A 21,398-nucleotide genomic window follows, 5' to 3' on the forward strand; every position below is an offset into this window, starting at 1 on the left:
TAGCATCCTTAATCCCCACCCACAAAACACCAGAAGTTCAAATGCTTGTGACCACTCAATATACCTCTGCACATTATCTGCTGACTTGGACTGAGAACCATTGATTGTCAGACAAAAATACTAAGAGAAGTAATTGACATTAATTGTGCATCGTGTAGGAGATACTCTTAAGTGCATTCACACATTCACTTAATACTCATAAACCTGTATGAGGTAAGTACATATTTTTATCCCCATTTTACAAATGTGGATCAGAGAAAGGTTAAGTAACTCAACTAAGGATACACAGACACTTCTGAAGCCAACAATCTGGCTCAAAAACTACACTTCCCTGGGTTGATCTTTTAAAACATAGCAGCGTGATAGGCATGCCTTTCCTTTCTTTAAAGAGGTTCATTCAGAAAATACAAGTCCTTGTAAGTAGGACCCACGGTGCGCATGTCATTATGAACAAGGGATAGAATGGTTCCCTTGCTTGGGGGTGAGGGGCCATATGTTCAGTTGAGGGACAGTTATATGATGTAGGTATCAAGAGGTGGGCTGGGTCGTTCCTATGCACAAGTATGTATCAGAAGAGCTTTGACCGTATGGGTGTGTGTGTGTGTGTGTGTGTGTGTTTAGGGAGAAAGGAGAGTTGTGCTATATTGAGGTTTATGTGTTTTACGTATCACTTCCACAGTATTTACTATGCACCAGACACTGCTACAATTGCTTGACGATATCTCATTTCAGCATACGTGTTAGATGATGAACCAGGCAGAGTGTGCACTGTGTGATACGCAGTGGGCTGGTGTTTGAATAGCAATGTGCATAAGAGGTGACAGGTACTGGCTGCGCTGGAAGGGGAAAGGTCAGCTTTGATAGGTGTCTACATCATTTGTGTTGTGGTATATAGACAGTCCTGTTTCAGGCTGGGGGAAGGGTTATGCTAGATGGTCTGTGTGCCACACTTACAGGAGGTGCTGCATGGGAAAGGCTGTGTAGTGCAACTCACATGTGCATTTTGTGCATGGCCCGTAGTGCTGACAACTGGAGGCGATCCAAGGGAAGGGATTCAGGTTGTGCCCTGGGCCCGTGTATGGTACGTGGAGACGCTGTGGACCGGTGTGCTTTCAGCCATGTAGCGGTATGTGCTGAAAGTGGTGCATAGGAGATGATTCATGCGGTGTGCTGGGTAGGGACGGGGGCTGGAGAGGAAGGGGCCGTGTCGTGATGTGTGAGGGGGGGATGCTCGGTGCGATAGGAGAGATGGGGATCGCTCTAGGTGACTCGCGAGTACGCCTGATATGGCCCAAAGCGCTGTACAGGAGGAGGTGGTATAGGGTGGGGGGTGAGGGTGGGGGTTGGAGGGTAGGGCCAACGCCAGTCCAGAAGAGCTGTAGGGCAGAACTAGCTGCGTGTGCAGTGAGACACCGGGCCGGTGGAGGAACTGACGGGTGGAGGGTCTGCGAGGGTGTACGTGGAACAGCCAGCCGGATTCCTCACGCAGAGCTACACTGGCCCATGCTCCTCACCACCGCCTCCCGCCGGCCCCTTCCCTTCGCCCAAGGGCGCTCCCTCCGCGCGGTTCGGCCCGCCTCACCGGGTGAAGGCGAAGTACATGAGGCTGACGATGGTGAAGCTGAGCAGGGTGATGGTGTGAGGCCGGTAGAAGAAGTCGATGGTGATGTCCTCCACTTGCTGCTCGTTGATCATCCGGAAATGCATCTTGTAGTTCACATCATCTTTGCTCAGGGTCCGGCTCCCCACGCAGGACGCCATGGCCCGCCTCCCCGTCCTGCGGCGGCGGCGACGGCCCCGGCCCGTGAAGGCTGGGACCCGGGAGGTGGCGAGCCGCAGAGAGCGGGCAGCCGGACGGCGGGGCCGAGTCTGGCGCGGAGCACAAGCTGGGAGCCGAGGGAAGGACAGGCGCGGGAGGGCGGGGTCGAGGCGCCGCCAACGCGGACTCGGGCGGGGGGCGGCGCCGGCCGTGCCCGCGCTGGCGTTCCAGCAGAAGCATCTCTACGGACTCGTGGTATTTCAGATGCCCAGTGGCCATGGCCTAAGGGAAGTGGCGTGCGAGAGAAGAGAAGCTGTGGCCCCTGGCCGGCTCTTTTCCCACCGCCTGCCGCCGGCTCTCCCCCCGCGCAGCCTCGCAGATAGTCTCGCCCACTCCGGCCGCAGTCCACGTGGGCGAGGGTGCGCCGCGGCGGTGGCCGGCAGGGGTGGCGGGGCTGGCTGACCGGCTGGCGTGGGGTACTGCGGGACGGTCCGCCGGGCCAGCCTGGAGGCCACCCCAAAATAAACCGCGAGCTTGGGCCTCGCCACAGGTAAAGCGGGAGCCGCCGGAGCGCGAGGGGCGCGCTCCTGGTGGGGTTCGGGTCCGGATCTGCCCACGTCCAGGCCGCACCCGGGGCCTCAGGGCTCTCGGGTCTCCGCGACCCTATCGGGGGCAATTAGTCTTGTTTTGTTTTGTTTTTTTCCCTGGTCGACGAGGCGAAATCTCAACCATGCTTGTCTATTAGCGTGTTTTGCGGAAGGAAGCCTAGCTTGTCAGCTGGCTTCCTGCGGAAGTTCGCTATGGAGGCTTGTTAGGAGAGGCCCCTTATAACGAAGCCTTACTCCCATTCACCCCTTTTTCACCTCCTGATTTCGCTAATTAGCCTTACAGAGGTAGAAATCTTGAACGCTGGAAAAACAGTACTTCAGTCCCAATTACTATTCCTAGCGAGGAACTAGAGCAAGAAGTAGTGTGTGATATTTTAATGGACTTTACAGAATTCTTTAAGGCTTTTTTCTGTGATCTTCCTGAAGTTGTGTTATATTTACTGTTACCAGTACGCTGGATTTTATGCACGTCTGCAAGCGCCTTACCCTCTTTTGAATACCGAGCTAGACAAATGAGTTAGCCTTAGTTGGAACTGATTCACTTCCATCCAACACACATTGGAGCAGTGCAAGGCTCTGGGCTAATGGGAGGGTGGGTCGAGAGAGGGGACCCATCCCAGCTCCCATGACCGAATAATTCATCAATTGTTAAAAGGTATCTACAGCAATGAAATGTTGAGGAAGAGAGGTTAGTGCACTTGTTAATACAAATGGGATAAACATTAGTTGTACGCAAAAGGTCTTTTAATGAATATGGGTGGAATTCAAAAGCTCATCTGCGCGATATGTGAGGCTGGGAAGTCTTTACAGTCAATGTGGGATTTAAGGAGTTTGCTTTGAAATCAAAGTAGTATGAAATGCTTCGACAAACTTAGAAGTCAAAAAACATTTTAGAGCTGCTAGGGACTTTAAGAATCATCTTACTGTACCTATAACCTTTAAAAAAATGTTATTTAAAGAATAGTTATTGAACCCCCTTCATGGGCCAATTTGCTCAGCACCACAAGAAATAGTCTTGTCAACTAGCACAACTGAGGCCTTCTGGCTTCCAGTTTAGTTCCCTTATGACTTTGTGCAGAGAATCAATGTTGTAGGTTTTAGTGGAAACTTGACAGATTCGCAGGATCATTTCCTACCAGAATTTAACAAAAAGCACCAATCCCGCAAGGTTGTTGTGCATACTTATTTCCTTTCTAAAATCACTTCAGAATGACAGACTTTGACATTTGTAAATCTCTTTCGGGAAATTTCCCTAAACTACAAATCTCCAGAAGGAGGCTAGACCTTCAATATCTGCTCTAATTCAGATCATAAAACAAGCTGAATTCCGATATGTAGAAAACCAAGAAATTGTATGCTGCAATTAATTCAGAATTCATTTCTGTTTGGATGTGAAATCAATAATAGTGATAATGGCTAACATTTGTTGAGCATTTTCCACATGCTGGACTCCAGGCTGTGTTTTATGTGGATTATCTTATTTAACATAAAATTATATGCAGCAAGTCTACTCTTCTGATGAAGCTGGATGTAGACAAGATTTCTTCATAATTTCCTTATAAAAATCTTTTTTAAAAACCACTGCTTTTTCAGTGAAAATATTCATGTATGCATTGCTGGTTGCGTATGTATTTCTGTCACTTCATTTTGCTTGCTAGTTTTGACCTTTTGTTTTTCAAAGCTTTTCTTTTTCTTTTTCTACAGCCAAAAACAAAATTTGACAAAACTGGTTTTGTTCAATTCCCTTTTGAGGAACAGCTTTATCTTAACAGTGTTCAGCCCTGAGAATAAAGCAAGAAACAATCTTCTAGATAACAGTGATAATATTTTGATAATTCATTTAGGACAAGGTAGATTTTTTTATTGTTTTTTATTTTGTGACTAATGTACATACATAAAATGCATTTGAATAAGTCAGTGTTTTGATTAACAATCTGCTTCTTAAATGTCTTTCAAACTAAATTTCAAGAACACTTAATATCACCTTATTTCCTCTAAATATTAAACAGATTATTGGGTTCAGCTGTAATTTAAACATTTACAGATTTTTGTTTTAAGTGTTTTTATTATACCAATGATTTTTTTTTTTTAATTGTAAAGCAATCTTTATTTTTCCAGTTCAGAAGTTCCTGTTTTTTGGTTTATACCTGGGACTGCTTTGCTTATGGCTTTTCTTGTGCTTAGGAAACATCTGACTAATCATCTAGATTTATTAAACATCTTTCAGTTAGAAAAAAGATTCTCCAGTTTATCATTTTGTTGTTTGAATACTGTTTTAAACATTTAAGTAAAGTAAGTTTCTCTCTTTTGACTGTTATATATTTCCTTTGTAGCCTACTTTAAGAAAGATGGCTTTGTCAGCCCAGCAGATACCCAGATGGTTCAATTCAGTTAAGTTGAGTAGCTTCATTACAGCTACACAACTCGGAAAACAGTTTCAGAGACGAGGAAAAACATTGTCGCATGGCTTTTCTGCTCAGCCACAGATGTCCTCTGACAATTGCTTTCTCCCGTGGGGATTTAAGACTTATAGGACTTCCTCCTTGTGGAATAGTTCCCAGTCTACGAACTCAAGTAGGCAAGAGATTAGTTCTGCCCAGAGTGCTCTGCTTCCTTCCGTCAATGAGCAGACACAGAAGACACAAAAGATACCCAGGTTTGATTCTGAGCTGTCTCTAGAAGGTAATTCTGAACTTCCAGAAAAGTCCCCTTTGCCCCACTTTGTTAGTTTGAACAAGTTAACTGTTTATAGTCTGTTAGCCCATTTCAAGTTACAACTTTGTACCACACAAGGAAAAGAACAATGCTGGTTCTGTTCATTTATTTCTATTATATCTTTATTTGACTAAAAAAACAAGTTCATAAATTTGTGTATATATACACATATATATGCATATATATCATTATAGCTAGCTATATGTATAACAGTTGCTTTCTAAAAACTTTATTATTTAGAATCTTTATAAAAAATTTTTCAGGTGGTAATTAGGTTTATTAGGGAATAATTTATCCTAATTTTATATGCCTGATTAGGATATAGTTTTATCCAAGTAAAATTCAGTGCTTTTGAATATACAGTTTTACGAATTTTGACATACACATTTAGTTATATAATAGCTCCCATAATCAACAAACCAAAAAGAGCACAAATGGGACACCCCTGAAAGCACTGTTGTGTCATTTTTTAGTCAGTCCTCTCCCTTCTATGTTTTCTATTTTAGGAATATTTCTGTAAAAGGAATATTTCACCACAATGAGGTAATATTAGGTTAAGCAGAATATGAAAGAAAGATAGTTGGGTTGAGGAGGGCAGGGAGGAAAGACTGGCTATAAGAAATAAAGGGTAGTGTTATGAAGCAAAAAATAGAACAAAAAAATCATAGTCTTGATTCTTTAGCTTAAGGTTGGTGACAGTTCCCAGTGTCTTCCATACCTTGTTTGGTTTAAAGAAAATATCAGAATCAAGACTATACCAGAGAGGGTCATGTCCTTAGGGAAGGACTACAAGTGATAGGAACAGAGTCACAGAAGTCCTTTAAATTTTTTTTTTAATGTTTATTTATTTTTGAGAGACAGAGCATGAGCAGGGGAAAGGCAGAGAGAGGAGACACAGAATCCGAAGCAGGCTCCAGGCTCTGAGCTGTCTCGGCACAGAGCCCGACACAGGACTCGAATTCACGAGCCGTGAGGTCATGACCTAAGCTGAAGTCAGACACTTAACCAACATACTTGAGAATAACTTGGAGGAAAGGGGATTGCATCAAAAGACATTTCAGGGGGCACCTGGGTGGCTCAGTTGGTTAGGCATCTGACTCTTGATTTCGGCTCAGGTTATGATCTCATGGTTCATGAGATCGAGCCCCGTGTTGGGTTCTGCACTGACAGTGTAGAGTCTGCTTGGGATTCGTGCGCTCGCTCTCTCTCTCTCTCTCTCTCTCTCTCTCTTTCTCTCTCTCTCTTTCTCTCCCCCTCTTGCTCTCTCTCAAAATAAATAAATAAACATTAAAAAAAAAAAGATATTTCAGGAGATAATGATTTTAACTCATACAAATCAGGCTGGTAGAATATGTTGTATTTTGGTCCAGTTTAACAAGCTATGGTAGAATCTATCTCAAAATGTACTTGAAGGTCAGTTGATCTTTAGCATTCTTACCTGTTGATTAAAAGTAAAACAAAGGAAAGGAATTTTGTATAGGACCTCTTTATGAATAGAAACTTACCAACAGATTTCTTATCTTGGAGGAACAGCAGTTGATTTCTCTATAAATAGTCTTAACCTTACCTCTCTGAAGGTGGAAAATATTTGAACTCAGATCTTTAATTCTGAAATGGTTCCAAGATTTAAAAAGAAGGGGTTTAGCTTTAGCTGTACAGACTGGATAGCTAACTGCTTCTTTCTTTCTACATGGCTGGCTTCAAAGCACTGGACGATTTGCCTCCATTGTCTCCGTTGCAGCCAGTTTCCGAGGAGGAGGCCATTCAGATTATTGCAGACCCTCCATTGCCCCCAGATACATTCACACTTCGAGACTATGTGGATCATTCTGAGACTCTGCAGAAATTAGTGCTTCTAGGTAAGTCTGAATAACCTACAAGTACTTCTTGGTGTAGTCTTCATTTGTGTTATTTTGCCTTACTTTGTTCAAATCAGCATTCTTAATCTTTATCAAGATGAACAAAAGCCAAATAGTGTGAAAAGCCCTCTAGTGAAAACCCATATTCTCTGCTTCATCCTTCCTGACCTTCATGCCTTTCCCCAGAGGTATCCACTCAAGTTTTACAGCTTTGTTTGCAGTTAACCTTTGTTTATATAATTGTTTATACTGTTATTTCTTGGTTCATCAGCTTTAGACATTAGTTGATCTCTTGTATGTACACACATACCTTTCCCCTACTCAATTTGCCCAGTATGTTTATGGTAACAAATTTTAGATGAATCATCAGTCATCAATTAACATTATGACTATCAATATTGCTTGCTGTCCTGGGATTGTTTTCCTTCCTGTACAACTTTTCATTTTTCCATAGTTAATGATAATTTTTGTTTTTCCTTTGATTCCTTTTCTTTATTTCTAGAGCCAGATTTTCCCATACCTTCCAATAGCCTCTCAGGACAGTTTTTCCTACAGTAAACCCTATCAGGTGAGGAATTACTTCCATCCCCCCCCCCCCCCCCCACAGCCTTCCTCCTGAAGCCCACTGCCCCCCTAATTTCGATGGTTTCTCTCTAGGCCTACTCCAGAGTATTTCAGCTTGTTGGTTGGGAGGACATACTTGGGCCTGGAGAGTTGAAGGCAGCCAAGGGACCCCACCACAGGCTTTTTTACTTGGTCCTCTCATTTTCAGTCCAGCATCTTATTTCAGCCTTCTGCTTTTCTCATTATCTCTGGGTCTGGCACTTCTCAGGCTTCGTTTTCCCATATGACAAACCTTTCTCCTAGGGGATTGAGAGGAGCAGGGTAGGTGAGGGATTCTCTGTCAAATCCATGTGCTACTCTCATTCTCCAGTCGCTGCCATAGTTTAGATCCTTATTTTTCACTAGAAAATGAGGAGTTTTCTAACTTGATATTCGTCTTATCAGCACCATTACCCCGATGATCCCTGATATCAGTTCTCTTTCTAAAATGCAGATCTGACTACATCAGTGAGCTACTTGAAGTCCTTCAAGCCTTCCCAAGATATCAGAGCTCTGTCTGGTCTGGCCCCTGCTTACCTTTGCAGCTTCACTGCTTGCCCCTTCCATCCTTTTGGTTGGCCAGCTCTGACAACTGGAAAACTCAATTCAAGTTCAAGTAACTTCTAAAATGTCTTCAGTGACCCTCCACTAGCTGGGCGTTCCTATCACCCGCAGCTTACTGCCTTTCTTGTGCTAATAACAGTATTACAGTTGCTTACTTACCTGTTCCTATGCAAGTTACCCAAATATACAGGGAATGGCCTTTGTTCTTACGAAGCTTCAAGTCTTTAGAAGCATCTAAATATACATCTATAAGAATAACCAGCCTACAAGGATGAAAGGTAAAGTGGTAAGTGCCACAGAAGACATATGAATAAAGTGTTTCGTGGGGTCAAAGGGGAGAGAAAGATGACATCTACTGCAAACAGAAGAGTCAGCCCCCTTCCTTTTGGAACAGCTTCCTCCAACCTTATGAGAAGTACTATGGGTAACACAAGATAAACAGAAGACGTGGCCCTGCCTTTAAATAATTTACAGCATACTTAACAGTTTTAGAATATGTTTCAGCTGTTCATCTGTATGTTGATTTGTGGACAGCACATCTTGGAAGTAATTTAAATGACAGAACAGAGGACCCATGATTACATGGTCAAACAGTATTTTTAAGGACCCTAGTGTCCTGGTGCCTCTCTGCTTCTCAGATCTATTTTCTGCCTTTCTCTGTCCATTCTGTCTGTATCCTAGGAGGCTATCCTCTGTGCACTAGAGCTCCTTTGCCAGCTGGCTTCTGGGCAGCTTTAGCCAGTGGGAGGCACTTGCAGGAGGAGAGGGAGGGCAGGTGGGAGTACTGTCTTCCCTGTTCCCTCCCAGCTTTGGGTCCTATAACTGCCTCGCTCCATGACAACAGCTCCAACTGAGCAGCCCTTTCTCAACAGCTTGCAGCTCCCTGTGGGTTTGGGTAATACTTTTTGTTGCCTGTCTCGGTAGCACTAGGGGTGCCCTTGTCGGTTCCCTCAACTCTGTGACACCACACTGTACAGTCTCTTCATTAAAGTTCTTTTTGTTTGCACTTTCTAGGGCAATCCTGCCAGACCTTGATGGATACACTAAATATGTATAACCATAACTGAATACAGTGGTAATATTTTTAGTTACTGAACAGATAAAACCAACTTAGACTCTGGTCACTTAGATGTTAGCGTCGTGTATTATTCATTTTTTATATCCCCAGAGCCTAACAGGAGTGCCTGGTCCATAGTACGCATTCAGTGATTATTTTTTCAAGTTAATGAAATCTTGAGTAAGCCCAAGTGATTTGTGCTGACAGCAGCGTGCTCTCCTATTGCTGTTAAAAAGCATGAGATTCTGCTCTCCTATTGCTGTTAAAAAGCAGCTTTTCAGGATTTCTGTTTCAGCACAGTCAGGGTGTGACGGCTCACGCTGAGCAAGGCACTTCAGCACATGTCAGCTGTAATATTAAATTAAATTTGAAGTCTGAACCCTTTATGTTATTTTTAAAGCACCTCTTCCCACATTTATCACAGATTTTTAGAACTAGTTTCTGTCTTATCTTTTCATCTAACAATTTTAATTTATTTTTCTACTAATGTTATTTTTAAATTATAAAATAATTACATCTAGTTGTTAATAATGCAAGTATCATAAGAGAAAGAACTCTCACCTTCTCTGCATATCCATTCCCACTTTCCAAAGGTAACCCTATCACCAATTTGTTAATAGCTTTCCCCACCTTTTTCTCTGCAATTTATTACAGAAAACCATACAAGGGTTTTATATTTTTATGTAGTCAAGCTTAATATTTTTATAACTCTGTGTTCTTCTAGTAGTTGTAGAGTTAGTACACATTTAGATTCTTAATCTTTCTGAAATTTTATATCAGATGTACAAGGAACTTTTTAAATTTAAGTATAATTGACATACGTTATGTAGTTCACATATACAACATAGTGATTCAACAGTTCTGTACATTATATCATGTTCACCATGATAAGTGTAGTTATGAAAACAATTACTTTTCAAATGTATAGCTGGTGATCCCATTATATTTTAATGAATTGTCCATCTTTTCATCATTAATTTGAAATGTCATTATTTATGCTAATTTTTTATTTATTTAGCTCATCCTGGATCTGTTTCTGGTTTTCGTTCTGTGTGTGTGTTTGTGTAATCTGTTTTTCTGTTCATGATCATCTTATATCAATGCCTGTTTAATATCAATAAATATGGGTTTACAAATATGTTTGGATATAATAATTTATTTTTCTGGTTGTGTATACCATTAAAGAAAGAATGTTTTTATTTCTTTGCTTTTATATTTAAGATTATACAGTTGCTTCTGGAAATCAGTTTTTAGAGTATTTTTAACCTGAAGAAATATTTTTAAGAATATAAAATTTAAGTCTAACCTTGAAATTTTACATTATCTTCAAAGGTTTATTCTAAAGGTAAGAAATAGGCCTTTCCTATTCATGTTTTTTTTTTTTTTAACCAGATAAAAGGAAAAAAATGAGAGAATAAAACACTCAGTTTTAATGAAAATTTTGAATTACAGGTTACTTTGATTCCCTGCCTAATTCATGTTGACATCTAATTATATCCATAACCAGAGAATACTTTAAAATAACAACTTGCTTTCTCCTTCTTCCTTTCTCCTGTCCCTTGTCTCATTTTCTTAGACTACCTAAGATTATAAGGATATGTGAGGGTTACAGGTTGTATACTTCCTGCTGTGTTGCATATTTGAGGGCTGTATATGCTCACCTGTTCTCACACAGATATTTCTTGAGCTCCTTCAAGGTACTTGTCTTTATGCTGAAGACCTGGAGATTACAATGAGTAAGACATCAGGTTATTTTTATTTCCCCTCTGGAGGGGATCATAAGTATATTTATTTTTTTAAGTTTATTTATTTATTTTGAGAGAGAGAGAGGGGGAGACAGGATCCTAAATAGGCGCCATGCTGCCAGTGTAAAACCTGATGCAGGGTGTGAACTCATGAATCTAGAGATCATGACCCAGGCCAAAATCAAGAGTTAGACACTAGGGACACCTGGGTGGCTCAGTAGGTTAGGTGTCTGACTTTGACTTAGGTCAACATCTCATGGCTCGTGGGCTCAAGCCCCGCATCAGGCTCTGTGCTGACAGCTCAGAGCCTAGAACCTGCCTCAAATTCTGTGTCTCCCTCTCTCTCTGTCCCTCCCCTGCTTGTTCTCTGTCTGTGTCTCTCAAAAATAAATGAATGTTAAAAAAAAATTAAAGATTTGGACACTTAACCAGCTGAGCCACCCAAATGCCCCATCATAAGTATATTTTTAAAATAATGCTTATAACTAAGAAAATGACAAACTTTGAAGAAAGTAACAATCATTTATAGGGTTTGTTACACTGCAGAATTACCAGTTAAGCAGTTACTGTGGAGATCACCAGGGATTGATAAGCATCCTTCAAACAATATTCAAGAAAGCATAGATAAAGGTGATGATCCTAGCTAGGTCAGTATGACTTGGTAAATTTGTTTTGGGTAGAAATTTAGCCCCAAATGCACTGTTTTCCTCTATAGATGACTTTGAAATAAGTACTATATTTCATTTTAATTTATTTTTATTTCTGCAACCAGATTAGTTTAAATATATTTAGAAATTGCTATTGGCCTATCTCAGTTCTCCTTTGGACAGGTTGTTGGTCTTCATCAGTAATTTTTTGTGTTTTTGTGTATGAAGTTTAATGACCTACCTAAACTGTTTTCCTCAAACAGTATTTGCAATTTATTATAGGAGTGGATCTCTCAAAGATAGAAAAACATCCAGATGCAGCCAACCTCCTTCTGAGACTGGATTTTGAAAAAGACATTAAGCAAATACTCGTGTTTCTTAAAGATTTGGGTATAGAGGATAACCAACTGGGAACATACCTGACTAAAAACTATGCTATTTTCTCTGAAGACCTTGAAAATCTTAAGACCAGGTAGGGCTGTTACAATGATTTTCACATAACCCAAGAAGTGGTTATGGTTATGAAGGAAATGTATATGTAAGTTATTTTTAAGTCTCAGCTGCATAAGGATTGACTGATAATGAACATGAATGTTATTTTGTTGTTGTTATAGATTTTCTTTGATCAAGATTAAGTATCTAAGACAGTTTACTATTCAACTTCATACTTTTATGTGTTTAGCTTATTGCTGAGTCAATACTTAACTGTATCTCTTTGGAGACTAGAATAAAAAAAAAATTTTAATCCATTAGCAGATGGCTGAATTATCTGAGAGTGCACTTAAATTATGAAAGCCTGAACTTTTTTGTGTTTTTTTTTTTATTTTCTGGCCAATTTTTGATGGTAGACATTTGGCATCCTCTTGGCACATTATTGTATAATTCGCTTAATCATTTCCGTAAATTGGCTATTTTGGTTGTTCTTTTTTTTCTTCTTTAAAAAGCATTTCTATAAACATCTTTGTACTTCATTCAACATTCAAAGAAAAATCTGTGAGAATCAATACAGTGAAATGAGACAGTATTGATCTGTGAGATAAGAATCCTGCTAGGCATTGGGAACACCACAGAGAATAAGACAGAGCCCCTGTCCCTAAATTCATGTTTTGAATTTATCATCATCCCCACTTCTTACCCAAGAGTCAGTTCTTCCCTGTATTCCCAGATAAAGCACTGCTCACCTTGTTGCCCAAATTAGAAATATTGGTATTGACTTTGACTTTTCTTCTTTTAGTATCCACATCTAATAAATCACCTATGAATTCCATTTTTATCTCTCTCAAATCAGTCAACACATTTCTCTTAATCTTTACTGTGAAATCACCTATGAATTCCATTCGTATCTCTCTCAAATCAGTCAACACATTTCTCTTAATCTTCACTGTGAAGGTTACCTCGGGTCCCCATCATTTCACATGAAGATTACTGCAGTAGTCTCCTAACTGGTCCGCCTCTAGTCTTCACCTCCAGATTATTCTTACACTGATGATTTCAGAGAACTGTGCAGTTCCTTGAAGCTTCAGAGTCCAATGTCTTGTCTCTGGAATAGGAAAAATCTAAACAAAAAACTGGATTCCTTACATTGAACAATTTGAGCGGTTAGATATGTAAGGCACCTAGCTAGACTTGAACCACAAAAGATAGACATGCACACTCTCTCTTCATGGGACTTACAGTCTGGTATAATATAAATAGGCTATTAGAATACAGGGAAGAGAACGAAGGAAACACAGTCTGATGTATCCAGCTCTGCTTCTGATTCTGGAACACTGATCTCTCCCCATTCCAACACCAGTTTGCCCTATTGTTCAAGATGTATTCAAAAGAAGTGTGTATACTAGGAGGTGGGGATTGGGAGCCATTTCAGATGCTGCCTACTGCACTGATATTATTTTTTTTAATTGAAGTATAGTTGATGTGCAATGCTACGTTAGTTCCAGGTGTACAACAGAGTAACTCAACAAGTCTGTATAAGGCTGTCTGTTATGCTGTGCTCCCCACAAGTGTAGCTACCATCCATCACCATACGACACTATTTCAGTACCATTAACTATTGCACCATATTACTAACAACCCCATTTTACAGAGAAGGCACAGAGAGGTTTAATGATTTGCCCAAGATTACGCAGGTAGTATAAGTGGCAGAGCTGGGATTCAGGCCCACTTAGTCTAACTGCAGAGTCCTGGCTACTGCACCATGTTGTCTCCCCACTCCTAATTCTGTGAAGGAAACCGAAGTTTAAAAGAAGCGGACGTTACTTGCTGTAGATCATGCATGCTCCTAACAACTAAGGGATATTCTCCCGTAGACAGCATGGTCTAATGATCCCTAAACCTAGCTGACTCAAAACTCTGGAGCATTTGTTTTAATTACTTGGAATTTTTTAATAGGTAGTTTATCCACATACGACAACAAATAAGCTTCTGCTGTAAGAGTCGAGAGTAAGATAATCTTTATTTAATTGAACTTACTAGCTTTTGTCTCTGATATGTACAGCAGTCTTATTTTCTAGGATTTCTGTAATAGCATTGGTTTCATATACTTTTTGTCTTTTGAATGCGGAAAATTTCAAATGTATAAAAAAGTTATTTGATTCTTCATAAGAATTTTCAAGTGAATAATCTGCATTTAAATCATTTAAAAAAATTTTTTGGCTGGGCCTTATATCTTAATTTTTTATTAGAAAAATTATCACCATGTAGACAAAGGTTTTGATAATGTTTTAGTCAGATACTGATTTTTGCTATGACCAAAAAAAATGGGGGGGGGGGCATGGAAGTAACCCTACTTTCCACCCACTTATTTCCTATCCCTCATCAACCTTCTGAGATCTATCTGTGGAGGCAGTACTATTACCAATTTTGTGTTCAACGTGCTAAGAATGTTTTATCATATGCAAGCATATGTGTAGATCTGTGTGTACAAATATACATGATTCCCCATACATACAATTGACAGCATTTTTATGCATACTATTCTGCACCCCACTTTCTTACCTTAACTATATGTTAGAGATAGTTTTGTATTGGCACTTCCTATTCTTTTTAATGCTAGTATAGTTCATACTGAGGATCATCTAGTCCCTTATGATAAACATGGCGGTTGTTTCCAATCTCTACTAGTAATCACAAGGCTGCAGTGACTCTCGTTATCATATGTATCATTTCACACATAGTGGTATATATCTGTACGACAGATTTCTAGAAGGGAATTGCTAGGTCAAAGGGTATGTGCATTTATAATTTTAATAGGTATTGACAGGTGGTCCTTTGTCAGGTTGTTTTCCAGTTTATACTTCCACCAACATCTTACAGAAGTGCCAGTTTCTCTAGTACCCTCACTAATACTGTGACATCTAACTTTATGGTTTCAGTTCATTTTGTACATAAAAACTGCCTCAGTGTTGTTCCAGAAATGTTTGGAGTATCTTTTCATATGCTAAATTTCCATTTCCATTTCCTTTTTCATAAATCACATACGTCCTTTGCCATTTTAAAATTAGGACTTGTTCTGTCTTTTGTAAGCATTCTTCTATATTTTAATAAAATTAGTTGTTTCTCTATGACATATTGTAAATATTTGTCATTTGACTTTGTCGATGGTGGTTTTGTTGTTGTTGTTTTTTGCCTTGCATTTAAAATATTTATACACTTAAATTTTTTGGTCTTTTTTCTCATGAACTCTAAGGAGTCCTTTAAAGGAGTAGTAGTCACTTTAAAATATAAGCTCTGGTGGCATACGGTATAGAATATACCATGCCATATGGTGGCATTCAATGTAGGCATGCCCAAGTTCAAATCTCAGCTTGGTCATTAATTAGTTTGTGGTCTAAAGAAGGTATGTATTTAACTTCTCTGAATCTGTGTTTCTTCAAATGCAATGTGGAAAACTTACCTGGTTCACATGTTTTTTGTTTTTTGTTTTTTCTGGTGAGAATTAAACATGCCCTCCTATATTTTAGGCATTTAATAAAACTGCTTCTTACTGTGCTTATAAGTGTTTAAAATCAATAATGTTATTTCATAGTCATATTTTCTATATTTTACTACCTTATTTTTGTTCCCAGAAACTGAACAAGAATTTCTCAGTTGTTAACAAAATGCACAATGGAAACTATGGTAAAAATTATTTATGAAAATAAATACTCAGGAAATTGACTAACTGAAACAACTCCCGATTTTAGCCATGCTTGAGGGTCTTTACAAAAAGAGTTTGGAATCTCTTAGTTTCTTAATTTATGGATTTTCTGTTCTTAAACAGAAACTATTTGATTTTCTTCTATCAAGTAATAAAATAAGTCAGATTAACTGAAAAGAGAATCAGTCTGTTAGATTTCAGAATTATTTGGTTTCTAAGTATAAATGGGAACCATTCTAGAGTTGGATGGATGCTTGTTTTGCTTTAACCATATTTGGGCCATTACTATAGAATGTTTTTACTTATTCCTTTTCTGGTTTGTTACTTTGGGAAGTAGCATGACATTAGTAAATGTTGATCATGTGTACGTGTGTTTTTTGTTTGTTTCTCTAGAGTGGCTTATCTACAGTCAAAAAATTTCAGCAAGGCACATATTGCACAGATGGTCAGAAATGCACCATTTTTGCTGAGTTTTTCAGTGGAAAGATTGGATAACAGATTGGGATTTTTTCAGAAAGAACTTGAACTTAGCGTGAAGAAGGTAAGGGGAGAATTTGTATACTTCCGTGTCAGCTTCATTTAGTAACTTAAATCTCTCATGTTTCTAACAGATACCTAGCCCATATGAATTCTATAAATGCCTGGTATTTTTGTACCAGAATGAATTACCCTGCTATGTTAAATATATAGCCATATCATTTTATAATATTCCATCAAGGTGGTGCCTTAAGTTTGGTTTCAGTGTTTGTTTTCTCCTCAAACAGTATTAAGTTTATGTGTTTTCAGGCTTCCTAGCATTTTTCTTAATGGGTCATATTTTAAAATTAGCTTTGTGTTCCTTCCTAGTTCCTAGTAATGCCTTGTTTTTCCAAACTAGTTAAATATGCATACATAGTAATAATAGATTGTTTTACAACTATAGACTAGAGATCTGATAGTTCGTCTCCCAAGGCTACTAACTGGAAGTCTGGAACCTGTGAAAGAAAACATGAAGGTAGGATGACTTTAAGCTTTTCAGAAATCAGCTTTGTTGCTTAAGAGGATAGATTTTGTACTGTCATTTTAAAAGAAAACTAGATTGTGAAAGGAGTTATTTCTGAAAAGATGGATATAGGAAATGATACAATAAGTATCTAGCAAGCAGTTTATTTTAGTTAATAACATGTTCACATGTTTACCAGGTGTTATGGGAGTGAATCCCCTTGTAGACATTGAAACGTAACCCTGGAGTAATGAATTAGGTACCTGGGTGATGCCTGGAAACTGCATCTGTTGCCCAGTGTGAGACTTGAGGGCATCTGTTGCCCACATTTATGTCATCTCGGTGGGGGATGAGTTTTGGAGGCTGGATCCAAAAGACTTCTGTGAAGAAACTAGTAGCCAGCACATTGCTCTCCTTAGAACTGTGCCAATTGCCAGTTCTATCACAGAACATACCAGACACTCTTTACTCTCCTTCCTTCAAGAGGATAGTATAAAGCCAAAGGCAGCTGACAAGTAAGCAAAGCTATAGTAGTATTTGAAATTATGATATAAGGCCTATTTTTCTGAGGTGCTAAAAGTGTTTCATGTCCAGTTGTTGAGGAAACTTTTATTGAGCACCTGCCTTTGCACTGTGCTAGGGAGATAGTTCCTGCTCACATGGAGCTTATAGTCTAGTGGGGGCATAGCAAACAGAGTAATAAGAGCAGTCAATTGGTGGGGGAGCATAGGATACTATAAGTGCGTACAATAACCTGCATTTGGGTATTTAGTTTGATCATCTCTGTCTGGAATTTTGAGATGTAGGTTTTCCAGATAACATGTATATGAGTGTGTTTGGGAGCAGAGGCTCAAAAAACACTTTGTAAATTTTAACTGCTGGTCTGTGATATAGGACCCATCCAGATAGCCTGACCAGGCCTTCCACATCCAACCAGTATTCTATTTCATAGCTATGACAGTTATACCATAGTTATGATCTTCATGATGATCACCATGGCATGAGCAGTTTGTCCTCAGGAGAGGGGCTTGAAATTCAGGTGACCCCAGAAGCAGGAAGTTATGAACCCTTGAGGGCATTGGCATAGCCGTCTCCAGATTCTAAGGTCCTCATTTCAAATTTTGAAGGAATCCGGGTATCCTCTGGCCTATTACCAAAACAACTATTTCCATTCATGATTCATAGCAACTCTATTTTCTTTTAGGTTTATCGTCTTGAACTAGGTTTTAAACATAATGAAATTCAACATATGATCACCCAAGTCCCAAAGATGTTAACTGCAAATAAAAGGAAACTTACAGAGATTTTCGACTATGTGCACAATGTGATGAGCATTCCCCACCACCTCATTGTCAGGTTCCCACAGGTAACAAGCGCACAGCTCGAAGAGCTGTCCTTGCCCTTCATCCAGAACTGCTGTCTGTGTGCATAGTGCTGTTCCACTGCAAAAATGACTTGCTGTTTGGAAAGGAATCGGACCAAATATAGTCTGCTTCTGAGACTGACCATTGTAGTAAGATCATATTTCTTTTGCCCATCTTTTTAATCAAGAACACATCTAGCAAACAAAGTTGAGGGGTCATTTGTGAAAAGTTAACAATGCTGGGACACCTGGGTGGCTCAGTTGGTTAAGTGGCCAACTCCTGATTTCAGCTCAGGTCATGATCTCATGGTTCATGGGTTTGAGCCTCTCATCAGGCTCTGCACTCATAGTGTGCAGCTTGCTTCGGATTCTGTGTCTCCCTCTCTCTGCCCTTCCCCCCCCCCCCCAAAAAAAAATAAATGAATGTTAAAAACAAAAATGCTTACAACTTCTGGAGCACACATGGACATCTCCAGAGGAGACACAAATGATGAATCTATTTCCCTATAGTTTTTATATATTGGTCATTCTGCCTGTTGGAATCTAAGGTATTCCCTATTGTGTTTTTCTCCATTTAAATCTGAAATAGATTACTTCCCTTAAAGGTCCTTTCAATTCTATGTATACTTTTATTTCACAATCTATCTAAATCCACTAGCTAAGCCGTATTGTAATGATCACCTCCCAAAGCATAAAACAGTTCTAGTTTGCCATTGTGCCAAAGCCGTATTTCTATTTTCTAATCTAATCAGACTTCCTGGTCTTTAGTAAGTGACATTATCTGCTTGTTCACAAAAATGTTAACTTTTTGAAAGTAGAGATCCTGTCTGATTTATATACTACTGGATTCCCAGTGCCTGGAACTACACCAGGACATTTAGTAGGCACTAGATAAATATTTGCTGAACAAATGAATGATTGAATTTCATTAAAGTGATCCCCGTACCCTATTTGCTATATATGTTCTTGATACAAAGATAGGCAAAAGAAACATGACTTTAATACAGTTCAGAACTAGATTGCATTTGGTACAATTCCTTCACAAATAGCAATGTTTATTTACCTATCATATTTCACTATGAATGGGCCTTTAATAGAGAATTTTTCTGTTTCATCAAATGCGTATCTATTCATTATTAAAAGTGTCAGAAGCCTGCAGTGGTGTTACAAATTTGGCTCATTGGAACAATTATAAAGTAAGTGATCTTCAACTAAAAAGCAATGACAATTAGTTTTCCCCTGAGTGGTTAAATAATTCAGTGATAGAGCATGATAAAATAATCTGATTTGGGGATACAAAAATCAATCAGACATGGTCTGTAGTCTTGTGGAATTTGTAATCTAGTGTGGAAGACAAGCTTCTAAAATGTAATTAATTTACATAATGTTAGAGTCTTAACCAGATACCTTGTAGAGCTATTAATTTAATTTAGAAGAGGTAGGAAAATCATAGAAATAATGATAGCTACTAAGTGCTCACTGTGTGCCAGCTCTGTCTTTACTGTTTTACTTGTATTGATTCATTTAGCCCTCACAGCAACCATATGAGATGGGTACTGTTATCCCCATTTTACAAGTGGAAAAAGTAAGCATAAAAGAATTGTCCAAAGGCTACCTAGGTAACAAGGGACAGAGCCAAGATTACAACTCTGGCAGTCGAGTTTAAAAACCCATCCTCTTAACTAGGATATGCTATCACTCTAAGAACTGACACTGTCAGTAGAATGAGTGGGGTCTCAAAGATGGACAGAAGCTTTCTGAGGAAACTATAAACTTGACCAGATGCATCAGAATCACTTATTTAAAAACAGACTTTTAGGCATGCTGACCCCTAACTTCTGGGAAGCCCAGTTATAAAACTGTGACTTCCTTCTTGGGATTCTCAGAGTCCTAGGGGTCTGGCTAATATTGTTTAAAAATAATAATAATAATGGAAAAATACATTAACTGACAGGGCTGTGAGGGAACTGATACAGACCTTAAAGTTTTGGCTGGTGCTTTAAAACCAGTGGTGTGAAGCAAATTTTCTCTGGCAAAAAACAGTTCTGGTTGGTCTATTTCTGACTCCCTTTTAAAGTTGCTGCCACTTATGCTACTTCTTAGGAGTTTTAACCCAAGATGGGTAAGACATGCTTTCCCAAGTTGCTCTCCTAGAGGCCAGGTTCATTTCATTCTGATGCTAATCAGAGAGAGGGAGCAAGCAGGAATTTTACAAGAATAATAAGGAAGCTTCACAGATTGTGAAATCTTACAAATTTTTTGGTACCACTGACCTTGATTTCTAACCTCGGTTCTCAAACTTGGCAGTCATCAGACTCACCTGGAGAACCTGTGAACCCCATTCAAAGTTTCTGATTAAGTACTTTTAGGGCAAGGCCTGAGGATTTGCTGTTTTAACAACATGTCTGCTATCTGGATTAGTCAGTGTTCTTTGCCTACAATATAGCCCTTAATTACTTTATAGTTGTTCTGTTTATTAGTTTTGAGTCCCTTTTTAATCATAATTTCTTAGCAGAAGCTGTATGGTTTAAACCCTGTGGCATTTATCATAGTTATTGAGTATGTAGTCAGTACTTTATAGTTGTTAGCCTAATTAAAGTTTTTAGTGAAGGTGTGTCTGGGTGGCTCAGTCGGTTAAGCATCCGACTTCGGCTCAGGTCATGATCTCACGGTTTGTGGGTTCGAGCCCCATGTCGGGCTCTGTGCTGACAGCTCAGAGCCTGGAGCCTGCTTCTGATTCTGTGTCTCCTCTCTCTGCCTCTCCCCTGTTCACGCTCTGCCTCTCTCTTAAAAATAAAATAAACATTAAAAAATTTTTAATTTTTAGTGAAATAGACATTTTTAATAGTTCATCTTTCAGTGCACAATGTTTTTTTTAACACTTTTTTTTTCTTTTCTAGGTATTTAATACAAGGTTGTTTAAAATCAAGGAAAGGCATTTGTTTCTTACGTATTTAGGAAGAGCACAGTATGATCCAACAAAACTTAACTACATTTCTTTGGACAAATTAGTGTCTGTGCCTGATGAAATATTTTGTGAAGAGATTGCCAAAGCCTCAGTACAGGACTTTGAAAAATTCTTAAAAACTCTCTAGTGTGTGATGAATGTTAAGATGTAATAATGTAAAATGAATGTGTATATGAATGGATGATACATATTTAGTTTTAAATAAATGCCCAGCCCTCAATCGATACTGGTGCAATTTCTTGATATTGTGAATTTGGGTACACTTACAGTACATCTTTCTTACAAGTTCCTAGTGACATAATTTTTCTTTAACTCAACCATTTCCTTCCTTCTCAGGGAGGACAGAACTTAAAATACAGCAAGCTTCGAGAGAGAGAGAGTCACTTTACT

At 39.2% G+C, this 21,398-nt stretch overlaps 2 protein-coding genes across 5 annotated transcripts in view; one reads left to right on the forward strand and one right to left on the reverse strand.

Annotated features, from left to right (window-relative positions):
- The window catches only part of PTDSS1 (phosphatidylserine synthase 1), a 64,639-nt gene extending 62,645 nt beyond the window's left edge, over positions 1–1,994 (reverse strand). For both annotated transcript variants that reach the window (XM_049633072.1, XM_049633073.1), the window contains exon 1: positions 1,583–1,994. In XM_049633072.1, coding sequence (XP_049489029.1) covers positions 1,583–1,761 — 179 coding nt within the window. In that variant the 5' untranslated portion in view covers positions 1,762–1,994. The remainder of the gene's footprint in view (positions 1–1,582) is intronic.
- Positions 1,995–2,195: 201 nt separating this feature from the next.
- On the forward strand, positions 2,196–21,228 carry MTERF3 (mitochondrial transcription termination factor 3). Of its 3 annotated transcripts, XM_049633074.1 has the most exons (9): positions 2,197–2,309; positions 4,072–4,217; positions 4,701–5,049; positions 6,789–6,941; positions 11,840–12,029; positions 16,089–16,236; positions 16,618–16,689; positions 17,882–18,043; positions 20,941–21,228. In XM_049633074.1, exons 3-9 carry the CDS (start codon positions 4,716–4,718, stop codon positions 21,133–21,135), a joined length of 1,254 nt encoding a protein of 417 aa, XP_049489031.1. In that variant the 5' UTR covers positions 2,197–2,309; positions 4,072–4,217; positions 4,701–4,715; the 3' UTR covers positions 21,136–21,228. The 3 variants fall into 3 exon arrangements, with proteins under 3 accessions (XP_049489033.1, XP_049489031.1, XP_049489032.1); XM_049633076.1 differs by lacking the exon at positions 16,618–16,689 and having other exon boundaries at positions 2,196–2,309; XM_049633075.1 differs by lacking the exon at positions 4,072–4,217.
- Positions 21,229–21,398: the final 170 nt, after the last annotated feature.

The sequence above is a fragment of the Panthera uncia genome, chromosome F2, assembly GCF_023721935.1.
Source record: "Panthera uncia isolate 11264 chromosome F2, Puncia_PCG_1.0, whole genome shotgun sequence".
NCBI classification, from domain to species: domain Eukaryota; kingdom Metazoa; phylum Chordata; class Mammalia; order Carnivora; family Felidae; genus Panthera; species Panthera uncia.

Excerpts from the sequence above, each read along its gene's own strand:
- MTERF3 (XM_049633074.1), top strand. The coding sequence starts at position 4,716 with ATGGCTTTGTCAGCCCAGCAGATACCCAGATGGTTCAATTCAGTTAAG. Across the intron at positions 5,050-6,788 it reads TTCTGAGCTGTCTCTAGAAG|CACTGGACGATTTGCCTCCA; the intron begins GTAATTCTGAAC and ends CTGGCTTCAAAG. Across the intron at positions 16,690-17,881 it reads CTGTGAAAGAAAACATGAAG|GTTTATCGTCTTGAACTAGG; the intron begins GTAGGATGACTT and ends ATTTTCTTTTAG.